The 19,209-nt window shown below is 39.6% G+C and overlaps 1 protein-coding gene across 1 annotated transcript in view; it reads left to right on the plus strand.

Moving 5' to 3' along the window:
- LOC127365856 (diacylglycerol kinase beta) overlaps positions 1–19,209 on the plus strand; it is a 102,954-nt gene that overhangs the window by 65,675 nt on the left and 18,070 nt on the right. Inside the window, exons 23-24 of the mRNA XM_051404393.1 lie at positions 6,211–6,301; positions 10,313–10,514. Of these exons, the coding sequence (XP_051260353.1) occupies positions 6,211–6,301; positions 10,313–10,514 (293 nt within the window). The remainder of the gene's footprint in view (positions 1–6,210; positions 6,302–10,312; positions 10,515–19,209) is intronic.

Consider the following 19,209-nt stretch of genomic DNA (forward strand, 5'->3'; position numbering starts at 1 on the left):
GGATTTGGAAGTGTCGAGAGGGGAGGGGGAAAATAATCATTTTAGAAATGCATCTTTTTTTCCTGGTTTAGGCCTCAAATCTCGATTTTCTGTATCTAAAGATACAGATGGAATTCCTGAACATAGCAATGCACCCATAGAACCCATTTTTATTCTGATATCTTGAGGTCTGAGGGATCCAAATATTTAGCATGACTTTGTAGTGTTATTCAGCCTCCTTCCAACATGCTAGCACCAATGGATGCTTTAGGTCATGTAGTTTCATATGATACCAGAGCCCATTACAGCCTCTTAAAGAGTGTAGAATGGCAGAGGTAAGGGTAATGGGTTGGCAATTGGGGTGGCCAGTCAGATTTCAAGGCCCTGGCTGAGACAGACTGGCACATTGATCATCATTTTTGTATTAGACACTTTTAGTTATCATAGTTTTAATTTATTGTACTGACTGTAAGGTCACTTTTGTCCCTTACCCCCTCCAACGAGACCTCTGGCCGGACATGTCATTACCTTGCAAGGCAGCAGGACATCATGAAATCCCAAGATAATGCAAGAATCCATCTTGCCAGGCTTTATGCACTTGGTTCTAAACCACAGTGGTTCAGATCAATCAGTGTCCTATGAGGAACTAATGGCAGCTATGGCAGGAGCTACGGGCGTGGTTTAACACTAGATGTTCTTTAAGAACTGGAGAGTATTTCTTCATTGAAAGAATGAGTGCAATACTGAAGGCTTCTCCCAGCTGACTTTGGCAAGACTTTAACTAAGTTATATGGTTCATTGATCTGATTGGTTGAAGTTCACCCATGATAGACAGTGATGGACAGATGGTTCTTCCAATCACCTGCAGAGTATTTTTTTTAAAATGTCTGCCCTTTTCCAAACAGTTTCTAACAACAACTTCCCAGATGGTTCTGTGTAACAAAAAGTTTGCCAAGCTATTATGTGTCCCTTGTGAATACTGAAATTGGTGTGAGGCAGAGATGATATTGTTAAACGCTCTTGTGCTGCATTTGTCTTGGTGTCAGAGAGACTTACTCTGCTTTCTGTTAGGGGGACAAGGACACGCAAGCAGGCGTTCACAGCACACGTTTGAGGACTTCTTCTTTTACCATAAAAACGGGCGTGCATACGCACATGCAACTAAAGATGACTCATGACGTGACGCAAACACACGTACATGACCTTGGTTAAAGATGTTTTTCCTTTACTGAGATTCACACTGAATCATGACCTCCAACGTTACTCATTTTAAAAAATCTGTCTTACATTGTTTCAGTAGTCGTCGTAGTGATAACATTGATAGTAATGGTGATGGTACAGTAGTACAAAGAAAAAGAAGAATTAAGCCGATTAATATATTTGTTGGAGTACACAAAACATTATTTTTAAAGTAAAAAATAGTTTCATGCCTGGTGTTTGTACATAGTCACCATTAACTCTCTACACAAGCTACTTCTTTAAGCCAAAAGAATGGGTATTAATGAATGCACACAGAAAGATTAACAAATGTATTTTGTGTTTTTCAATGCAAGTTACTCTCTCAACATATTACTAGATAATCAGTTAACTGTAAATTGTTTTTATTGTATGTCAGCAGTTCTGAAAGGTAACATAATCATTTTCCTTAGTTGAAGATAATAGTAAATTCAACGTAAGTGGTCACATTTGTATAAGGAGATAGATTTAAGTCTTACTTTATTCTAAAACATTCTGTAAACACATTTTAAATAAGTTCGGAGAACTGCATATGAGTATAATACATAATACTTAATAGTTTTAATGGAATTGATACAATTAACCTAATTTACCCAGGTTACCTTTATAAATACTTGAGTTATCCAAATCAAATATGCTTTTCATGCTTAAATTGTTTGAGTTTATAAGCTTTAATGGTTTAAGGCAATTGGTATCAACAGTTTGAGTTGAACTAACTCATCAGGTTTTACAGTGCATCCTGAATTTATTCAGTATTTTATATTTTTGTGTGCTGCAGATATTGTCCCAGAGTGAACTGGATAAACAGAGTCTACACAAACAATCTTTACTAGTAGTGGAAAGCTACTTCCCTTCAGCTTCTTCAGTCAAGGTGTTCTGTAAAGTTCATCAGTGTTAAAATAATTGACCATAATTTCAATTTACTTCTCTTATTTTAAGCCACTATCAAGATGTGTCTTGTAGGCGCATCTTTCCAGACACTCACTGATCAATAAATCATGAATATTGGGGAAGTCAGGTGGCTACACACCATGTGCAGTAAAGGCATAGATGGAGCTGTTATGTTGAAGTTGTAATAAATATTTCATATTAACATTGAATTAAATGACTACCCATGTTGCTATGGAATAAAAGCCTGTCAGAGGAACAAAACACAGCTTGGAAATTCAAAATGCTTTGTAGTTGCAACTGGGAACTAAACACTGCACTGCATAAACACCTAAGGCCGTAGTCGTACCAATCAGGCATTGCGGCACTTCCCGCAGGGCTGTGCGAGGGTATGGGTGTGTTTATTCATTCTCTGTTAAGCTTGTTTGACCACCACCTTTCTTTCTCTGCCTCAGCATGATGTGAGGTTATGTTTCTCCAAAAGCTGATTCTGTTTTAACTTTCCGCCACAACGCCTGATTTGGTGTGAATACAGCCTCATCCTTTCAAAGTTGTCCCAGAAACTGAAAGTGAAACGATTTAAAGGGCTTAATGCATCAGTTTAATCTACAAAGCATAATGATGATGGGATGTTTCTTAGTGAAATGTGCCTTGGGAGTTGTTGTTCTCTCCTATCAAAAGAGTCTTGTACCTTTGACTTTTTATTAGAGAACAATATATGAACTTGTGTATTTACTAATTTCTTTATACTCATGATATAAAAGGTAGAGTTTTATGTCCAACCAAGCCTTGGAAGTACTCAAAGTAACATTTTCTATGCAATCAATGAATGCAACTTTTACATTTTGAGCTCTACTATAATCAAAATAAATCCTCTCACTTCACAACTCTTTATTTGTTCAGTCAGGGTCAGCTGAATATAGAGGGTATGGACAGGAAGTTTACATACATGGAAGCCACCACCATCACTCCCAAACATGTATCTGTAACACATTCAAGAAAAAAAAAACGTGGAAATGATTGAGAGCTGCTGCACACAAACAGTTTGATAAAGATATGATGGTGAAACTCACCCTCTGTATATCTGTGCTACTGACTGCTCAGCTTGTGTCCTCCTGATTTCACAAGATGTATAAGAGGGAAGGATGAGGAGGGGCAGTGAAGAGGTGGTGGGGTCATGAGGTCACTGCTCATATTGGGGATTAAAGGTGATGCTTATCTGTAGGGGTTTCATGGTAGGAGGGCCACAATGGCTGAGAGATAGCTGGATACAGTATACAAGAGTGCTTCGGAGCCCCCGAGCTTTGCTGAAGTACCTCAACAGTGTTTCCACAACAGCATGGTTCCACCTTCTTACAACACTGCCAATCTCTGTTCTCTCTCAGAGGAAATGTGATTCCACCAGGTCTTTGAATTCTCTTTTGAAGTGTTAGTTTGAAAGAGTCAAGTTATCTTACAAACCAACTGCATTCATCCAAGTTGAACAGATTTAATAAGTACTTCGCTGTGTTAGGGAGTCAGTTGTTCGCTCATGCAAACACACTGCAAACACTAAACCCTCCCCTTACCAGTCCGAGCCCCGGGGCTCAGCACACAAAGCCTTACAGACTGAACCAGAGACGGAAAATGGGAGAGAAAAAATGTCCTCCTTGTCATAATTAAAAAATAATAAAAATAGCCCCTTTTTAAAGATTATTAAAGGTCCTTTTTGTGGCAGCATTTCACCAGTGTTGGTGCAGAAACATGGGAATAACAGAGTTGAGGCTTATGGAAGCAGTCTGCCTCCCTGTTGCACTCTCTGTCCATAAGAGAGGGGAAAAAACATGAGTTAATTGCATTTCTTACAGGCCGTCTCAAGTGGAAGCAGCTTAATGAGGTTAGGCAGCTCGCCTCGTTGAGAATCGCAACTGCTCCTAATTGTGATCTCAAATATGCTCATAATCCCCTGATTTGACAGCGGCAGAGGTTTCTGGGGAGGCATTAAGGTGAAAAAGAGAGAACAAGGGACCGAAAGACAATTAGCGAGGAGAAAAACATGTGAACAAGTACGGCGGCTTAAGACGTTTCAGTTAAATAAACAGTTTTGAATGATTTGAATGCTTTGTTTGAAGTATTTTGTACAGTTTAAGTTCGTGTTGAGTTCTTTCTCCTGAATTATTCTAGCCTGCGTGAGTAAAAGGAATAACAGGATAGCCTTACAGACAGTGGGACGGTTGCTTTAGGTCGTTTTCCAATGAAATATTCGATGTCCTCTTCTTGTTCTCAGTGCCAGCGGGGTACATAACCTTGGCACTGGTATGCCCACATGATACTGAGCTGTTGTGTCAATAGCTGTGTTGTCAGTATCAGCAGCATGTCAACATGCCAATGTACTTACTGTCATATCATGAAATATGTGTCATTTCTCGGGTAATGCAGGGTGAGACATCAGTTATGCTGGTTGTCAGGGTTTTTTTTAAGAACACATCCTTTGCACAAAGGTGAAGGGAATCATTTTGTAGACTTGATTGTTTAAGGATTGTGAGCATAGAGGTTTGTTCATCTTGGCTTCACATATCTGTGATAACATTTTTTATTATGTAGCTTTTACCAGGGGTTTTCTTGCTCAGGAGTCACTTTGGTCAGACGATAACAGGGGGAGACCATAACACCTGTCACTTAGAGGTGTAAGAAAATATTGATACACTTGAGTATAGTGATATTGTATAAATTCTGAAAATGCTTTATTGAATTATTGATTTTTGTGTTTAAACACATACAGCAAACACTAGATTTTATTCATATGGTGGTGTGTTTTTAAATTTTAGACAGATTTCCTAAAATTTGATTTTCCAAAAATTATAAATATATCGGCTTACTTACAGTGTCACACATTTTTTGTAGTATATTATATTGTCACCCCTGTACTGTGATACATATCGTACTGTCTGATTCTTACACAGCCATAGTGTCTGTTTTATGATACTGTATTTATTCTCAAAAACACTACAAACGTTTGTGTTTAAACCTCCAACTGCTAGCTTGCTGTGTTGTAAACATCTCGAGATTCTTGCCAACACACAGCCCTACTGGCTCCGTTTGAAGATTGTCATATGTGACGTCACTTGCAACAGCTGCGTACCGGAAGCCGACAACATCTGTGAACACCAGACCACAAAACGTTCATAGCATCAACTCGGAATGCGTCAAAGTTATCAACTAGGACGGCTGGAGAAAAACCAAGGAGGCCATTCACATCTGAGGACCATCTTTGAACAGAGACGGGGGTTATGATTGCCAATGTGCCTAGCATAGCCTAGCATGGCTGTAGACTAATAAGTGGGAATTATATTTTCCGTGTCTGCAATGTCATTTTCGTCTTCAGTGTGTACATGTAAGTTCTGTGCATGCCACCAATTTTCTCAGTTTTCTTCAGTTAGTGAACCAGGTAGTTCATATTTACAGATGGGTCAAGCAGGGATTTTATCTTGGCTGTAAACTGTGTTATTCAGACCCTGTCCACTCCCAAAACTGCAACGAATGACATCAGGATATAAACAAACTGCCATCCATCAGGTCACCTCTGACAAGTCCTCTGCGGGGCAGAAATGAACCATTGCTCAGTCAGTCCTGTGGGTTTCTTTGAATGTTGCGAATCACAATAATATTTACCCTGATCGTATAGTCTCCACAGGCAATGTTTCCCCCTGTGTCTCCTCCATAGGCTACATTGACTTTTAAACTCCACTCTAAGGCCACTGAGGCGACTGTGTGCACTGTTTTGATGAAAGAGCAGACAACAGCAGAACGCCTGTTTGACAGATGGCGGGGTTAACTTTATGTGCTTCAGTATCTGGCAAACAGTGCTGCCAGTGCCTCCACTCTTTAGGCTTTAGGGTGCATCGATGGAGCTTTGACCTCTGTGGTCACATGGCCGCGAGCCGTCATGAGCTGTCAGAGTCAAAATCTGAGATGACTCAAGGCACCGGACAGCTTCAATATGTGTTCAGCGCACACTCCACAGATCACGCTGTGGGCTCACAGCACTGTACTCATGTGCAAGCTAAAGTTAGGACAGGGAATATTTTCTAAACCTGTGTGTCCTCTGTCTCCCCTCTCTCTGCTCAGAATGAAGAACAAGCTCTGGTACTTTGAGTTTGGCACCACTGAGACCATATCTGCCACCTGCAAGAAACTCAACGAATGCATAGAAGTGGAGGTGAGTCACAGTCTTATCAGAGCTGTTGTCACAAAAGCATAATGGATGAGTGGTGGCAGAAAGTGATGGGAAAGATATCTTTAAATACCCAAGAATACCATATTTGATGCAAAAGGAGAGTAAAATATGAAACATCTTGTGCACACTACAAGTTAGCTTTTCTGTCTGTTTGCTGACAGACTTTAGAGTGCCGTTATTCTTTAATGTATTTCTAAAAATTGTTGCGAAAATTTACAACAAAGTCGTTTTCTCTTATTAATGAGGTGGGCTATTCATAGCACATCATCAGATTAATGCTCCATAAAGTCACTGATTGCCTCATTCTGTCATACAGCGTGCATAATCTGTCACCTGGGTCCTTAAAGCACAGCAGGAGACACACAAGAAACACGTTTCCAGGAACTAGTGCAGCCAAATACAAACAAGATGTGTTCCTTCTTAAAGGGATCATCCATACATTTAACTCATTCAGAAAAAATCAGATTTTACCATCTTTGGAAACTGGTTTACAAATATTGTCTTTGTCAAGAGTGCTGCTGCTTTATTTAAGGTTAAAGCAGCAGTAGGTAACTTTTATGAAAATAATGTTGTGGCATATTGGCTGAAACTTTCACTATACCCTGACAGTAATACATGAGACAGATAATCTGTGAAAAAATCAGGTTCCTCTGGCTTGCTTTAGTGCTCCTAATGGCATTTGCAAGAATCTACCAGGCCTGAACGAAATCAACCAATCAGAGCCAAGAAAGATAGTTTATTGTTGAGTCTCACTCCAAGGGTGTCAAATACAGACTGACTCTGGGAATGAGACTCAACAATCAACTATCTTCAAGCCTCCAAACCAAAGTGTCTTTACATCTTTCTTAGCTCTGATTGGTTGTTTTTGTTCAGCCATGGTGGATTCTTGCAAATGCCATTAGAAGCACTAAACCAAGTCAGAGGAAGCTGATTGTTTCACAGATGATCTGTCTCATGTACTACTGTCAGGATATAGGGAAAGCTTCATCAAATATGACAAAAAGTTAGTTTTATAAAAGTTACCTACTGCAGCTTTGGGCTGGCTAACTGTATTTTTCTTATTATCAAAATATTCAATCAACAATCCCAACAATGTGTTAGTCTGTATCTTTCTATTCTAAAAATGAAAACTGGGGAACAAGGCAGACGGCAAATCACTAAGGCTGGTCAGGTGATGTGCACAGGCAGGAGGCTTATGGAGGTGATCTAGTGAGAGGTTCTGTACCTCAGGGTGAAGAAAATAAATGGCAGACAATTACAGACAGATAGAGAGACTAGGGAGCAGAGGGCCAGAGGCAGAAATAGAGAAGAAAGAGAGGGAGAAAGAGCAGGTGATGTTTGACAGCTTAGACTGTGAAGCAGCTGCATTAATTGTTGGGCTTGTATTACTATGACCTTAACAAACGAGGTAAGGGAAACAGAGCAGAAGCAGTGAGGCTACTTCCTGTTAGCTAAATACCCCAGTGGAAGAGTGTGAGGACATTTGGGTATCTTATTGGTCCAATCCAGACAGTGGGTCCTAATGCATGAATCGTTCATACACACAGATTTGATCTTAAATTGTACATGTGGAGAATTTAAGAACTAAAGTGGCATTCATCAGTGCTTTCTGATTGTTCTCAGGTAAAATCAAAATTTGTTTTTGAATGCCCACACGCACAAAAGCCTGTGCTGCCTATGTACAAAAACACAGAAGAGTGTTATACAGGTACTCATTTAATAATTGTATATGTTTACACTTCTTAAAGAGGATTAGGTCCAGTGAGAGGAAGCCTGTCTTTTGCAGGAACACTGATCACATTGGCAAAGTTAGACACATTCATACCTGGAAGCTGCCCAGTACAACCACAGTCTGATCTGGCCGTTAGAACCTTTAGGCCACCACTGCTCACAACATGTCTGCTGAAAGGGGACTTTTTGCCCTTCTTTTTTATTTTTCTTAAATTTAACATCACCGGCCAGTGGTGTGTTGATTTGCACAAGGCAAACCCTTATGGATTTATTTAGGCATTTTCATACGCTAATTTCAAATTTCCTGGCGGGCACATTCCAATTTAAGATCGAACGCCATTCATCAACATACTCAGGTGTGTAAGAACAGACTGGACTGGATGTTTCATGACTCCCACATAGCATTTTCTTATTTTCCTCTTACTGCTTTGTACAAAAGCATATATATAAGAAAAATAAGAAAACAATTACACAAAAGAGAGGTTGTTATGAAGCCAAAGTGCAAAAACACATGCATTTGAAAGCGGAATGAATGTGAGTGTCCCAGAAAGAATTATGATGTTAAATTAAAACGATCTCAGTTACTGGATTATAGGTATGGACTACTGCACAGTGTCCTCTGTAACACTCCTCTTTACACTTTACAGAGCTGTCCACTATAAATCTTACTTATCTCTATGTTGACCGACCCTTATTAATGTTGGTTAGCAATCATTCACACTTTTTAATAAATACATTTAAATTGAAATTAAGCTCTGAGAAATACCTACTAGTACTGTATGACTTTATAAAATTCATTTCTAATAACAGAGAGAAGCGATGTAAAGACAATTGCGTTGCCTTGTGTCTGCACTCATTAGTCTGTGTGTGTGTGCATGTACCATATTCCACGTGTTATGCAGTTTCTCATACACACATTACGTGATGGTTTGCCTGCATGTTGTGGGCGTGCGGTAAGGACCAGCACTTTGGTTTGGCTTCTTTGACTCAGCATGATTCAGCCGTACATGCTGAGTCACAACAATGTGTTGTTGACATTCTCTGGTGTGTTTGAATTATTTGATGAATCCAGATGAGGCTAGACACAGTATAATTCAGAGTTAGGCCAAGAGTGCCAAATAATATATATTTCTGTCTGTTAGTATCAGACAATATGTATTGACATTGGGCCAACCTAATTTATTGCTGTCGGTTTTGCTGCTTCACACAACTCAACACTTGGCATCTGTCCAGGTAATGCATCAGGCTAAAATAAATCTTGCAGCCTCGCACAAATCACTGGTGCGCAAAGTGGGTACAAGCATGGACAGCTATTTTACTCTATGATACAGCAGTATTGAAGTGGCTGTGGTTTTCACACTACGACCGATCAGTAGAACCTACCAGGAGGTCATTAATAACACCATTAATAAGAAGCACATCATGTTTAAATAGGAAAGTAGTTTAAAATCACAAAGAGCAACCAATTACAGCATACCGCTGTTAGAAACTGAGTACAATTAGCTGATCATTAGCCTGTCATTAATCAATACACACATTATTATATCACAGCAGTCAACATCAGCTAACCTCATCATATGATAAGATAAGAAACGATAAGAAATATTGCATATTAACAATTCGTGTCTGTGAAAACATGTAACCCTAGAAACACAAGCTAAAGGCTGTCATATGTTGACAGTGTTCTTGTCAATTCAGCATCAATATAATCCATTAAGATAAACTTTATTCTGTAAAAAAGAAAATTTTGCCTTGCCCTCTTTCTGCCAGATAACAGTGGGAATGAGAGGCAAACCATTTTAAAGAAATGAGATTTCTCACTAAAATAAGCGCTGGTTGGTGGATCAGATACATGACTCATAACACTGTTTATTCGCGGTCTATTTGTAATGGTGTTTGAGTTTTTCAACCGTTACCAAAGTGACCATCTTATGTGTTCATCTCAGTTTTAGTCACACTTTTGTTTGAATTATTTTGAATCTGAGACAGCGTCGCCAGAACGTCTAATGACGCCTGCTGTCGCTAGTGCCTAAAATCGTTGACATGCATGCGCTAACATGCTTAAAAATGAGAAACCTGGTTATGTGTATATGTGGCCAAGAGATTGACTTACATTTACCATGACCGTGGAAGGTCAGCGAGGGAAATCAGGCTTCTCCAGTTCCAAAAACTGAGTGTCTCATTTACATGTTTAAGAAATCAGTCTTTCTCTTTGTCCTTCTTCTTTCTGTCTCTCTGTCTCCTGTCTCAATTTCCTCTCAGTGCGACGGGATCATCTTGGACCTCAGCAACACCTCCTTAGAAGGCATTGCCGTGCTCAACATTCCCAGCATGCACGGCGGCTCCAACTTGTGGGGTGAGTCGAAGAAGAGGAGGAACTACAACCGTATGAGCAAGAAGGTTCCTGACAGGATGCCCGCCAGCACCGTCACAGACGCTAAAGAGCTCAAATTTTGCGTGCAAGGTGAGTCAAAGGAGATGAATGAGGACAGTCAAAAGAAGAAAAACAGAAATTCGGTGAATTATCTACCTGTTGCTGCCATAAAAGGCTGAGCAATTCATAATTTCCTTAATTCGAACTTGCATTGCACACATAAACAGTGCAATAAATACTTCCAGCAGTAGATGGGCTGCCCACACTTAATTAGCCTCCTCTAAAGTCATAATAAGTAATGATAATAACCATTTTTGACTTGTTATCCCGAAGCACTGTCTATACGTGACCTCTCTGGACATGAGTTATTATCAGTTCAACCTAAGCGGAAGTTCCAGACAGAAATCAGCCCTGTAGTTAGCACAAGGGGCTCCATTGGAGGGGAAGTGTTGTTTAAGGCACCAGTGAAACGATGAAATACGATCCAAGAAGTCCAGCTGGTGTAACAGATTAATGTGTTTAAAGGCTTATCAGATGGCAAAACAATGCATGGGGGTTTATAATAATCAGAGACAGAATTTTATATCTCTGGCAGCAACTATTTTATCTTTTGTCATGGCAATCAGAACAGTAGAAATAAAGCATTTGCATTACAAAGTAATCCACCATAAAATACGCACTTATTTAAATGGCAGACGCAGTGCTTTGCCCAATGACTTTGCTTCAGAAGTGAAGTCTTGTTCAAGTATTCCGTTTCACGGCCCTGTCTTGGCACCCCCGTTGCGCTGACAGACTGGCTCCATTCAAATCAAGGGTGTGGGTTTGGTCTCAACATTGGATTCATGAGAGAGCTGCATTTTTTTACGCAGGGCTACTGTCGGTTTGAAAACGGTGCATTGTGGTGTTGGCAGAGAACAAAGAAGGCATTCCCTGTGATGAAATAGGTCAATAGTATTACCCGGAATAATTCAGTGGTGTCATAGATGTCACCAGGTAAATAATTTCATTATTATAAGGCCCTGTTGGTGTCTTGGGTGATCCAATCTTGGACTCCATTGGTCTTGCCAAATACTGTAGTTGGTTTGTAGACCTGTTTTGTTTTGTATAAATACAGAAAACGGAAAAACAACCTGTTTTGTTTGAATTGAGTTCTTTTATTTCTGATTGAACCATTTGTCTCTATATTTATCTTTATAAAAGGACAGTATGTGTTTTTTTAAGATGTTAAAAGGGTTAGACGTTCCAGAATGTTTGACCGTTTACCCTTTAGGGTCATACTAAAATAGCACACATGTAGACCGCAAGTGAATGTGGTTTAAAGAGTTACCCTCCATACACCTTTCTCTGCAGCAATAATTGACGTTATTAATGGTTCTTGATATTCAGTGGTATTCCCCAGCAGGGAGGAACCATTTAACAGTTATCCTTTCAAAAATTAATTAACATTTGCGGCTGCGTTGGTGTTTCCAATAACTTATTGCTTAATGTAATCAAACATCTATTTAATATATTCTACAATGTGTGTATGCTGCTGCTTATTCTATTTTTGTAAACCGATGTGTCCACACCGTTCCATCTATCTGCTTATTTTTCATATCTAGGCCTTTGATTCTTCTGTGGAGCTCATTAACAGACCCCGTCTTTCAAGTTACAGATATGAATTCAGAATACACATTTTGGCAGACTCATGGCTCCAGCTGTTCCTGAGCACCAAGCTGCCTCTTAGGAAAGTCCAGTCCGTATCAAAAATGCTTGATATTTTGTGTCGCCTTGACGGTTGTGTCTATGTGGACAATGACATGTCAGCAGTGTATGGCACCGGCAGATGCTCAGTACCTGAGTTTATCTGAGAGTTTATCTGCTGCTGTACACATAAAGGTCAGTTTACTCAGCACGCGGAGCACTACTCTGCCTTAGAAAACAGTTATATAATGTCCACTGTGGTTCTGGAGCTTCTTCGCATTTTGCTTCGGGCAGTACATATTTGAACAGAAAGCACAGACCAGTAGGGTCTAACAGAAAAATTGTTGCATTTTGGGAGCTCTACCCATGTAAATGGTAAATGGACTGTACTTATATAGCACCTTTCTAGTCTTTGGTCCACTCAATGCGCTGTAAACTACATGCCACACTCACCTCATTCACACACATTCATACACTGATGGCAGTGGCTGCCATGCAAGGTGCCAACTGCTCACCAGAACGGAATGCTGTGTATGAATGAACTTGGGGTTCAGTGTCTTGCTCAAGAGGGAATCGCTCCTCCCCAGCTCCTCCTCCGATTAATGGACTACCCGCTCTACCTCTGAGCCACAGCCGCCCTGTTTCGGAATGAAAGTCAGGATGCACTGGACTGAAATCTGTCTCATATGAGTCCCTTGACTTCAAAGAAATAAGGACCAAATAAAGTTTCAGTTTCTTTTTAGTTGTATTTTCTAGACAACTCTTGCACACTTTTTCTAGCTCTCTTTAAAGAGGACATTTATGTTTGTGAGGTGGGACGTCTCCTACTCAGTAGTCTCTCGTAGCCAGACTTATCTCCACACTTTTCCATTGGCACTAACCCTAAACCAGCACTAAATTAAACTATGCCGCACTGATTTGTGTTTCCATTACCGGTTTAAACATGCGAGTTGTGTCGAGCTGTGTCCGAGATGGCCCGTTTCTGGCAAACAAGCGTGTGTTCCTAGACTTAACTCATGTCTGTACAGGATAGCAGAAAGACAGACGTTTTTGAGAGTCTGTGTTCAGCTCTGTATACTATAAACTGTGGTTTGACGTTTAGTTTCTCTCCTGCGTTGTACTTTCAGATATCTGCTTTATTTAACTGGTTCATGTTCGCTTTCAGCTGTATAGGAGTCGTGTTAAGTCACTGCTGATAAAAACCCAACATTTCCTGAGTGTGCTGCTTCATATTAAAAGCTTATGAATAACAAAGTAATGGGGGACTTTTATTGTGAAGAATTTATTGAAAATGAAATGTGTTCAGAGAGAAATGTGCTTTAGAACAGTGGTTCCCAACCTGGGGGTCAGGACCCCCACTAGGGGCTTTACGGGTGGTCACGAGGGCTTCTTGATTTTAAAGCATGCTAGAAAAAATACATGTTAGGCCTGTATCTCAGGATCTGGTTCACTTCTGTAAAGACAAGTAAATTAAATTGTTTAATATAATGATGGCCAAGCTTCTGGGACAAAACCATTTGTCTGTAAGTCTGTATGATTGTTAAAAATGATAAACATAACTAATACAGACAGAGAATTGTATAAAAAAGTTCCCTAAACAGGAAATTTTTTTCTCAGAATTCATGCAAATCAGTCGTTTCACACAAACATCCTGCAGTTACTGAGTTCACTGTTTGGGTTCATTGTACAGATTTGAATATAATATTAAATATCCATACAATATCTCACTTAGCCAGGGTTGTTAGTTTACTAAATGATAGAAAAGGACCACTGCTTTAGGACATAACTGCTGTGAAACAATCAGAAAATAACGTTGTGTTTATTGGATGCACTGCTTTGTTCTTGCTAATGCCACTCCCTCTCTTCATTCAATCTTAAGATCTCTTTACCTCTCTGGGCTTCTCTCTATGCTGATGCGCCAAGCCAGCACCTGTGTATGAAAAGGGCTATCAGTTTTAGAGATGGAGAGCAGGTCTGGCTGAATCCATTATCATTCTGCTATAGGGGGCAAAATGCTCAGGTTTGTTTGTATTTCTTTAAACCAATCACAGTCAGCTCAGGTGGCACTGTGCCCCCTACAAAAATATTTTTAAAAAGATAGCTTAAGAGGAGGACAATGCCGACCAATGGCTGATCTACTTCATGTGAGCCAAACTACCTAGTGTGAGAATAGTTTGGTGCTCTGCGTGGGAGTATGTGTGACTTACAAGTCACATGTCCAGGCAAGGACTTTTCTCACATCACCATTTCTGTCATCTTCTTCTTCTTTCTATTCTTTCATTCATTCATTCTGTTGAGTGTTTTTCTACATTTGAGGGGAAAAAAATCAAGGAACCAGCACACAACTGTTTCAATAGGAATCAGAAAATTCTAATATATAGCTGTCAATGAAACAAAAATGGATTTAAAATTCAACCATGGAGAAAGTGGTATCCAAAAAAAAGCCATTCAAATTGAGATAAAATATCCTTATTTATGCTGTTAACTGCTCGGTTTTTACCACTTAAGTTTTTATAATATAGCTATACTCCAGGACGAGTTACTTCCAGCTGCTGTGTGAGCCTTTATTTGATGTCCACAAACATTAGAAGATAACCCGCTCTGTGCTTCCACCAAGGTTTTCTCTGTTCATCCCACTTTTGTCTCTCTCACTTCACTTTGTCTCTACATCTCTGCTGACTGAACTAAACCTTGTTTCCATGGAGACATCGCGGTTATACAGAAGTAAAGACTGAAGGAGAGGAAGAGCAACAGACGGGAGAAAGACATAGTGAAAGAAACTATAGCGTAAGGAGAAATAGGGCTGACTCATATCTGTCAATGTCAGTCCTATGTGTTTATAGTTGATGCAGTCTTCATTTTAAGTACAGTTAACTGCACGTAGTGGGTGAAATGTAAAATAGACCAAATGCATGATTGGAAGTGAGAATTATTTTCCCATCCAGTTCATCAAGTTCACCGTATGCATTTTTCAGACTTACTGACAAACACTGGAGATGAAACAGCCATTCATTGTGAACTGAGCCTCAGATCACATGCTGGTGTCATCCACCATCACTCAGTTGTTTTCTGCTCAGCCCCTAACGCATCCATTGATACCAACCATGTCCTGCTAGAATGTCGGGAAGGGGGTGCAAACTTAGGCAAAGTTTTTGTAATGGAAAAACTGGCACGGCCAAGTGGTCCCTTGACATCTGACCTCAAGATATCAGAATGAAAATAGGTTCTGTGGGTACCCATCAGTCTCCCATTTGCAGACATGCCCACTTTATGCTAATCCCATGCAGTTTTTTGGGGGGAAAAAAAACTGGTTATTTTCTCCTAGTGTATTTTAATATTTCTGCACACTGGGGTCCATAAACAGTGTTGAAATTGCATAAATTGGGAATGACTGGATAGCTGAGGTACATCCTTCATGCCATCCCTGCATAAGTCAGTGCCCTACTTGTGCCACCCCAGTCATGAAAGTCTGGAAACACCCCTGTTCAAACTAAATGGAGGAAATGACGTCCTGCCAATTCTGTACAATATAACTTTAAAGCTAGGGTAGGTTACGTTGGAGAAACTAGCAAGAGACTGCAAGATTTTGAAAATAACCCAAAGAATCCCATCCCCTCCATTCAGGTCCTTTCAAAGCTACTCCCCCCAAAACTGTGCAGTGCCTGACTACTGCTAGGTCCAAAAGAGAGCATTGAGGAGAGAAGAAAAGCCATACCTCCTGTCTCATTCATACATAGTTCTACATACTACAGAGTTCATGAAAATAACAAATTACCCCCAGAACAAACCCAACCAGATAATTAGCTTAATCTCTCTAAAACTCTTTTCTTGCTTTGTTCAGCAGTGAAAACTTTTGTAGGTAAAGGTGGAACTACACATTTTGGCTGGTCTCTCTCAGCCATTCTTGTGGGACTTTCTCAATGTAATTAGCAATATCTGAGTGTTCTTGTGGAAGACTCCTATCGTGAGCCATGAGTGAACAAGCAGGAAGGTAGGTAGGCCCTCCAATCATTTCATCCCAAATGAAATTATTGGAATGGCTTATTACAGACTGAAACAGCAACTGATACCAGATTTTTTTCAGAACATTTGATTTATTGATTTCTGTTGGAATGAAAAGTGAATTTCAACAAATATAATAAAAATGTTTCTGAAACACATTACCTACCCTAGCTAGTATATTTGGATTGAATAAGAAAAATGGTGCATGGGAGTATATTTCTCAGGAAATAAACAACTTTGTTGTCTCTCAGTAATATGGCAATATGAGAAAAACAACTGCCTAACTGAATATGCTTTTAAATATAGATGTTTCCCTAGCTTCTTTGTCTTTTCCATGCGAACTGCATCATAAATTGGCAACCCAGACAGTTTTGGATGGAAGTGTGTTTTTGTTTTAGTACAGAAACAGGCAAGAATTTGGGTTCTTGCCGGATTTTGGGAGCCCCTTGTGATGCATTTCTAATCAGTCCACCTGTCGTCGAGCGTGTTGTTCAATATGTGCGTATGGTGTCCGTTGGTGGAAATTGTCTATATATGTGGGGATGTCTAGTCTTTGTTAGTTTCAATAATCTTAAAGGTTAAATTAACTGATTTGCACATGAAGTTCAGTTCACTCATCCAGAGGAGTTCAAGTCAACCTGTAAAGTCTTCTGTAGCTCTGAAGGGAGCTTCCTAAAGTCTGAGATCAGGGTTATTATATAACTTTTAAAGGTTATATGAGGTTTAAACCATTAATATAACAGCAACAACAACAACTATTTGCCATGTAAAGATACAGTGCACTCATGGTGTTTTGAGCAGATGTCACACTCCCTCTGCCTGTGTTGCTTTCCCAGCCTGTCTGTGGTTTGTTTACATAGTCCGTCTGGCTTTGCAACTGAGTAGACCAACTAAAAATGCAGTTTTTCTCATGTATGTAGTTTAATTAAGGATTTATTTCAACCAAACCAGAGTTGTCGATTGTTGAAACAGTGGAAAGACTAAAAATGACTGTTTTGAGGAGTTTTATATTGTTTCTGACCACATGAATGAAGTTGCGATGTTACAATGATATGTGAGATCAAATTAAAACTGGATAGAGATATTACGTCTGTTTCTGGTTAAACAAAATCTATCTATCTCTGTAGGGATCCTTTTCATAATGTTGTCAGACACTCTGAGCCTGTCAGTGGCAGAAACAACAACTTTTAGTTGACCGACTTTGATTAGCTGACATTACAAGGCAGCCATGTTACATCTAACTCAGTGAATTAAGGGTTTATTTCTACCACACCAGGTTTGGTGATCGTTGGAAAGACTTATAAAGACGGTTTGGGTGAGTTTCATTTAGTTTCAGTCCTGTTTGAAGTGTGTTTTACAATGATCTAAGCTTTTTAAAATGACTGGTTTTGTCAATGGAGTGTTCTAGTGCATCATCTAGCGGCAAGTGAATGTCGTATACATAACCTTTAACAGAAAGCCTGGGTTTTAAACTTGAACATGGAGTTTGAAAGATGTAGACAGTTAGGAGGCAAGGAAGGTATAATAAAATGTGCATTATGGGTGTTGTAAGATCCAGTATTTTTTGGAGCTTGATCCATACTAGGGAGTAAAAATTATGCTATCTTGACCTATGCTGCTTCGACTTCTCTTTTTAGCATACCATCCGTTGAAAACTTACACAGTACAGTACAGTAGAGTACAGTTCGCACCACCATGTGGTCACCTTTGAGGCCCCATTAACTGTTGGCCCCACCGTCCTGTTCTGCTGCCCTGTCCTCTCTCACTTCCATCCAAAGGTCCTGGCTTCACAGGACTGTTCAGTCCCAATGCTCATCTATTTATAGCCACAGAACCCAGAGCAGATTCTACACACTGCACTGTACACACAAGCAGACACGCAAGTTTATATCACTTTACGTGTAAGAGCCTTTGCAGCCATTAACATTCATGTTGTAAGTCTTCAGTCTTAACTGTTGACCTAAATCCAAGACAAAATCCCAAAATAGCCTCTTAAAGAAGTGAAGACTAACAAACTGTCGTCACTTGAAGGGATTTTCATCATCTTCTTACGCAGGCTGACCAGAAAAAATACAGACCCCTGTACACTGTAGTACAATCCAACAGCCCTGTACTATACAATTCTTTTGTGAAAACTTGTAGGCCTTAGTTTGTGGTGGTGTTGTTTTGAAATAAATGTGTATGTGTAAAGGTTACTCAATGAAGTAAGGGATGACGTATATTTGTAGGCCAGCCTGGAAGTTAGCTTAGTCAACAACAGGACAATGGCATTTTTAAATTGGATTTTGGATTATTGCAGAAAATAAGTTCTGTGGTGAACAAAGGTTTATGATACACACAAGTTTTTTTTTAGCAAGAGATTCTTCACAAATGAACACCACTTTTGATGATTTTTGAAACGTAAATGCAAACCCCTTTGATTATAAGACGAGGGAACCGGAGGTGCCAAAATGCTAACTCAGTTACAGGTTTTAAGACTCATTCCTGCAGCACTCTATTATTAATAAGTGGATCAAATTTGTATATAATTGTATATTCATTTAAGTTATTTATGAAGGAAAAATGCAAACGATTAACTACTTAAGGCTTTTCCAAAATGACTGTTTATTGGTCAGAACAATCATTTAATTCTCTTTGGCTGTAAGAACTTGTAGTGCTCTTTTTTTGTCTTTTTATTTAATTATTCAATTGAAAATCAATCACCTGCTTAATTAATAATGAAAAGAATATTTGCTGGAGCTAATGTATTTGAAAAACCGTTACAGTTGAATCCAGTCCATTACAACTACACAACAAACTACTTGGACGTAGAATGTGTGTGATGGAATCTTTGTGCTCCAGAGTTGTCCCTTAGGATTTAACCCTTATTAAATTAGCTTCCCCTGCTAATGCTATTTGGCTCAGGGGCGAGTGCTCCAGTTTCAGAGAGAAACTGTTCATCTCCATGCAAGGTAGGCATTTGTGTGCCTCAGTTTCTGCGTGTATGTGTATGTACGTACGTGCTTCTGCCAGTGTGTATGCGTGCCTGCATGTTTATCATATAACTAATTGTTTATGGCAGTTGCTTTCTCTGGCGCAATAAGCTAAAGCTTTTAAATCA

This window comes from Dicentrarchus labrax, unplaced genomic scaffold (genome assembly GCF_905237075.1).
Source record: "Dicentrarchus labrax unplaced genomic scaffold, dlabrax2021, whole genome shotgun sequence".
NCBI lineage: Eukaryota > Metazoa > Chordata > Actinopteri > Moronidae > Dicentrarchus > Dicentrarchus labrax.